The following is a 6,796-nucleotide window of genomic DNA, read 5'->3' as shown; positions in this document are numbered from 1 at the left end:
AAAAATTAGCTTAGAACAATTATCAATAGAAGTTTTTCTTTCTTCATAATTGACCTTTCTGGTCATTTATTAGGGTCCTGAATGAGATCACTTTCCTCTTTTAGTCAGTCTTCTCTCAGTACTAATTATGATCACACACAAAAAATGGAGTATGACTTGGCAAAACCTTTTCTAAAATTGACTAAGAACTAATTTTCTTTCTCCTTGATGGCAGTTGCTTCTTCCCTGAGATAATTAAAAATATCAATGAAGAATGATCTAGATTTGGAATAGAGTAAAATTCTATTGTTAATCAAAACTTGAGAGCATTTGATGAGAAGTCCCCTTCCCTATTCACTCTAACCCCAATACTTATTTCACAGCATTCAAACTTCTTCCATCACTATGTCCTCCCTTACTCTAGTATATGATCCTTCCATTTGTCAAAGGAATGCCTCTAAATTTGACCTGAAGCTTCCTGAAAAAAAAGAATGTTTTTAAATATCTACTACATAGAAGAAATGATCTTGTATTCTATGACTGTTAAGCTTATTAAATGAAAGTCCATGGGTTATAATAGATACAGAATTGATTTTAGTAGATATTTAAAAACATTCTTTTTTGTAGTAGCAAAAAACTTCAAACTGAAGGGATGTCCACAAATTGGGAAATGGCCCCCAAAAATTTGTGATATATGATTGTGATGGAATACTGTTGTGCCATAAGAAATGACAAGCAAGATGACCACAAAAACCCTGGAAAGACTTAACTGAAGTGAGGCAAAGTGAAGTGAGCAAAACCAGCACACAATAACAACAATTATTTATGATAGTTAACTGTAAATGACATAACTGTTTATTTTTTAAACCCTTTCCAGATTCTGTCTTGGAATCAATATTGTATATTGGATTCTAAGACAGATGAGTGGTAAGGACTATATGCAATGGGGGTTAATTAACTTGCCCAGGGTCACATAGCTAGGAAGTATCTGAGGCCAGATTTGAATGGAGGATCTCTGATTTCTGGGTCTGACTCTCAATCCACTGAGTCACCCATCTGCCCTCAATTATCATCAAAACGCAAGGATCCAGAACAACTCTAAGTGACTCATGATGAAAATGGTTTTCTATCACCATTGAAGGAAATGATGAGGTCTGAATATAGATTGAAATATACCATTCTTCACTTTATTTCCTCCATGAATTTTTCTCTAGTATACGAGATATGTCTTCTTTCACAACATGATGAATATGGAAATATATGTTATATGATTACACATGTATAACTTGTATCATACTGCCTGACATCTTGGGGAGGAGAGAAAGAGGTAGAAGGGAGAAAGAGAACATGGATTGTAAATCGTCAGAAAACTATTATTAAAAATTGTATTGACATATAACCTGGAAATAAAATAAGAAAAATTTTAAAAAGAAAACAAAAAAATAAATAACTAGTAACACAAAACTCTGATAAAAAATGAAACTTTAAAGTTCCATTTCTTTTTTTTAAAGATTTCTAATTCTTTTTTAATTTTTTAGAAAAATTTTCTTCCATGGTTACATGATTCACATTCTTATTCTCTCTCCTCCCACCCCCACCCCCATCCCCTAGTAGCCAAAGCACATTTCTACTGGTTTCTTCCTGTGTCATCAATCAAGATCTATTTCCATATTATTGATAATTGTTCTAGGGTGGTCATTAAGAGTCTCCATCCTAATCATGTCCACATCATCCCATGTTTTCAAGCAGTTGTTTTTCTTCTGTGTTTCTACTCCTGCAGTTCTTCCTCTGACTGTGGATAGCGTTCTTTTCCATAAATCCCTCAGAATTGTCCTGGGTTATTGCATTGCTGCTAGTACAGAAGTCCATTACATTTGATTTTACCACAGTGTATCAGTCTCTGTGTATAATGTTCCACTGGTTCTGCTCCTTTCACTCTGCATCAATTCCTGGAGGTCATTCCAGTTCACATGGAATTCCTCCAATTTATTATTCTTTTGAGCACAATAGTATTCTATCACCAGCATATACCACAATTTGTTCAGCCATTCCCCAGTTGATGGGCATCCCCTCATTTTCCAGTTTTTTGCCACCATCAAAAGTACGGCTATAAATATTTTTGTACATGTCTTTTCCCCTATGATCTCTTTGGGGTACAAACCCAGCAATGGTATGGCTGGATCAAAGGGCAGGCATTCTTTTAGAGCTCTTTGGGCATAGTTCCAAATTGCCATCCAGAATGGTTGGATCAATTCACAACTCCACCAGCAATGCATTAATGTCTCAATTTTGCCACATCCCCTCCAACATTCATTATTCTCCCCTGCTGTAATTTTTGCCAATCTGCTGGGTGTGAGGTGGTACCTCAGAGTTGTTTTGATTTGCATTTCTCTAATTATTAGAGATTTAGAGCACTTTCTCATGTGCTTATTGATAGTTTTGATTTCTTTATCTGAAAATTGCCTATTCATATCCCTTGCCCATTTACAGTTGGAGAATGGCTTGATTTTTTGTATAATTGATTTAACTCCTTGTATATTTGAGTAATTAGACCCTTGTCAGAGTTTTTTGTTATAAAGATTTTTTCCCAGTTTGTTGTTTCCCTTCTGATTTTAGTTGCATTTTTTTGTTTGTACAAAACCTTTTAAATTTAATGTAATTGAAATTATTTATTTTACATTTTGAAATTTTTTCTAACTCTTGCTTGGTTTTAAGATACTTCCTTCCCCAGAGATCTGACAAGTATACTATTCTGTGTTTGCCTAATATTCTTATAGTTTCCTTCTTTATATTCAAGTAATTCACCTACTCTGAATTTATCTTGGGTGTGAAATGTTGATCCAAACCTAATCTCACCCATATTGTTTTCCAGTAGTGAAAGAAGAAAGGGCAGGACAAGGAGAGAGAATCAAAATATCTGGGAATACACAGCTGATAATTATAATTCTGAATATGAATGGGATGAACTAACCCATAAAACAGAAGCAAATAGCAGAGTGAATTAGAGACCAAAATCCTACCATATGTTGTCTACAAGAAATACACATGAGACAGGCAGATATACATAGAATAAAAATGAAAGGATGGAGCAAAATCTATTTGGCTTCAACTGAGAAAAAGAAGGCAGGAGTTGCAATCATTTCTGACAGAGCCAAAGTAAAAATAGATCTGGTTAAAAGAGCTAGGGAAGGTAATTAAATCCAAATAAAAGGCAGTATAGACAATGAAGAAATATCAGTACTCAACATATATGCATCAAATGGTATAGCATCCAAATTTCTAAAGGAGAAGCTAGTGGAGCTCAAGCACGAAATAGATAGCAAAACTATACTAGTGGGTGACCTCAATCTTCCCCTATCAGATCTAGATAAATCAAACCAAAAAATAAACAAGAAAGATAAAAGAGGTGAATGAAATCCTAGAAAAATTAGAGTTAATAGATATGTGGAGAAAAATAAATAGGGACAAAAAGGAATGCACCTTCTTTTCAGCAGCACATAGAACATTCACAAAGATAGACCATGTAATTGGGCATAGAAACATGACGAACAAATGCAAAAAAGTAGAAATAATAAATGCAACCTTATCAGATCATAATGCAATAAAAATAGAAGAATTTAGCTTTCTAGCCTTACACAATTGACACAAATTATCAACCCGTTTACCTTGTTTTCTTTTTAAAAATAAAAAGAAGGAAATTGATAGTGCCCCCTAGTAAAGGATCCATAATACATTGAATATACTTGAATGACCTAAGGCTGAACCTAGGACATATTTGTGTACTATAACCCAGGAAACTAGAAGTGCAGTCATCTTGTGTATGTTTTCATGTATATTATAGATACCCCTAAATTCTCCAATCACAATACAGAATGTACCCAATAGATCAGTACTATGACAGGATGCAGTATTCTCCTCAAGACTCTCTGTTACTCATTACATAAGCTTATTGCTCTTCTGCCTTGGAACCAATACACAGTATTGATTCTAAGATGAAAGGTGTATGTGTGTGTGTGTACACCAAAGAAATGAGTTTCTTTTATTTTTTATATAATTGTGATTTTTTTTTGGTCATAGGAGACTTCTAATGACTGTTCTCTATCAAGGGAGAACTTAATCTTCTGTAATGTATAGTCCTAGAGAGTTGCTTGAGCCAGTGAGATTTTAAATGATTTGTCCTGATTTGTAAAGGCAATTTGTGTTGGAGGGAGGACTTAAGCCCAGTATTCTAGACTCTAAGATATCTCATTTTTGACTCTTTTTTAAAATTTATGCTACAACTAATTAATCTTAACTAAATAAGTATTTCTTCTTTTATTTTCCAGTGATGACACGATTTGAAAGTAATAACAGATACGAAGTAAAAAACAGTATGGGTCAGATGATATACATGGTGCTTGAGGACACTGATGACATCACCAGAAATTCTTATAAATCATTACGTCCCTTTGTCCTTCGGGTCGTTGACTGCATGGGACGAGAAATCATGAGAATGCAGAGGCCCTTTAGGTGTACCTGTTGCTGTTTTTGTTGCTCTTGTGCCATGCAAGAGGTTAGTGCTTCAGGTTCTATGCCCTTTTTTATGCTTGATATGGTCTTGGGAAACTAAGTTCTCTTATCCTTGCAGAAAACCAGAGAGAAATTTCTCATGTAGGTTTATGTACCCTGACCACCAGTCAGTAGGTTGAAGATTCACACTAAGAGTGAGCTACACCAGGTCAGTTACTTTTGATGAGAAAGGTCTAAGAGATTCAGTTTAAGGAATAAAAGAGAATTAAGGATATTAGACAAAGTGTTATCTAATAGCCAGAATAAGTTGGTTAGGAGCCATGTCCCTCAAGTATTTTTTAAGAAGTCATTTCTACATGTGGTCTTACATACCTCAATTCCCAGTTACTAGTTAGAGAGAAGTTGGGGGACCTCTTGAGCTGAGGAGTTTCGAGCTTCAATGGTTATGTTGATTAGGTGCTGGCGAAGTTGAACATCAATAAGATGAGCTCCCAAGAGCAGGGACTGAAGGAATGGTAAACCAAAGTAGGTCAGAAATGGGACAGATCAAAACTTTTGTGCCAATCAAGTTCATAAATTGTTCCTGTACTTCTAGACTGGGTGAGAACATTCTAATTTTTAAAAAAGAAAACAATCCACCTTTATTGTGACCTTGGGCAAATTATTTAGCCTACAGATGCCTCAGTTTTTTTCATCTGTAAAATGAGTATTGGACTGGATAGTGCTGTAAGCTCTTTTCTGACTGTATTATGATGGTATAATTCATTGTGGACACTATGGATTTATCTCAGTATTAAAGAAACACTTCTCTTCTATGGTTGTATAATTACATTTTCTTGGGGTTACATCAAAATGATAGGGAAAAAAGTAGACAGAGGTTAGGATGATCCCTAATTTGTTTCTTATCTTTAAGTGTAATAATTTGACTTTCATAAACAGAAAGAAACCACTGAGTCATTTATTGACAAGTGGCATGCCCTTGCTAATTTCTTGTTCAGAAAAATAAATAAATAGATTGACTTTTTGTGAGGCATTAGTGCTATAGAAGACTGGTAAATAAGTAAATTGTCGAACCAGAAAATATTGACCAGAACAACTTCAATGGATATCATTTAGTACCAAAAAGGCTTGATAATTTATGAACAATAATCATTATCCACCAAGAGAATTATTGCAATTAAATAGGTATTTATTATTTCCTAAATTACATTTGAGGTCCCACAACAGTTTACATGAACATTGAATGTGGCATTCTCTTTCACCACTTAATTGATCTTCATGAGCCACTGCTGCTTTGTGCTTGGTTTTCTCATTTTAAGAAAAGATCTGCTTATTCAGAACAACTGAAAGAGGTTATAGGAGATTCTTCTTAGAATCATAACTAGATCTGGATGACCGGAGCTTTGTCCTAGCCTCTTATTATGTTTATACCCAAGTAGCATAGAAATAACTTGACCAGTAGAAGCACTTAGTTAAAAGGAATAAATAGTTAAAATAGAACGTGTTTATATTTAGACTCCTTTTCTGGCCTTCCCTGTTCTTTTTTTGGTGAAATCAGGACAAGCTTTAGGCTTCGTTTTGTTTGCCATGGAAGTAGTGTGCAGATTTTCCCCTAAGAACAAAAAATGCTTTTAGTAAGAAACTTAAACTTGTTTTTTTTTAATTGGGCATGTCCTTTTTATCACCAAATTGCACTGCAAATATATATAAATTTAAAGAGGCTAGTAAACAATCTTTTAAATTACTCAGAAAACTATATGTAATAAGTCCAATTTATTCTACAAGGCATAGCATCTTTGGAATGTCTCTTTATAATTATCGTTGGCCATATTCACTGAACCCATATGATTCAAGAGTACTCCTAAGACTCAGTTGTTTTTCTGGAGCTTAACCCCCACCTCTCATTTTTGTTCGTAGCTTGAAGTTCAGGCTCCTCCTGGTGTAGCTCTTGGCTATATTACCCAACACTGGGGCTGCTGCAGTGCAAATTTCAGCATTGAAAATGAGAAGAAAGAACATGTGCTGGACATGGTTGGCCCATGTTTACCTGATAGCTGTGGCTCAGACACTTTTTATGAGGTAAGTTAGAGATATAAGCAAGATATAACTTTGTAGAATGGATGAACAAATAAATAAATGTAAAGGCATTTATTAAGCACTTACTTTATACAAAGTACTGTGCTAGGTACTCTTCATACAAATACAAGCCATCAAAACAGTTTCTGTGTTCTAGGAGTAATAGAGATAAGATAACAGAAAGAGAAGAAGGAGGGTTGAAAAGTTCATGGGGTTAGGGTATGAACATGGT

The 6,796-nt window shown here is 34.7% G+C and overlaps 1 protein-coding gene across 1 annotated transcript; it reads left to right on the top strand.

Annotated features, from left to right (window-relative positions):
• Positions 1 to 4,306: 4,306 nt before the first annotated feature.
• Positions 4,307 to 6,567, top strand: LOC123256140 (phospholipid scramblase 4-like; the record flags this gene model as incomplete). The annotated part of the gene is made up of 2 exons (XM_044684828.1): positions 4,307 to 4,531; positions 6,406 to 6,567. Coding segments are annotated over exons 1-2 (387 nt in total), but the record flags the coding sequence as incomplete, so codon positions are not given.
• Between the last annotated feature and the right edge of the window lie 229 nt (positions 6,568 to 6,796).

The sequence above is a fragment of the Gracilinanus agilis genome, unplaced genomic scaffold (genome assembly GCF_016433145.1).
Source record: "Gracilinanus agilis isolate LMUSP501 unplaced genomic scaffold, AgileGrace unplaced_scaffold56302, whole genome shotgun sequence".
Lineage (NCBI taxonomy): Eukaryota > Metazoa > Chordata > Mammalia > Didelphimorphia > Didelphidae > Gracilinanus > Gracilinanus agilis.
This window is presented reverse-complemented; position numbering and strand designations above follow the sequence as displayed.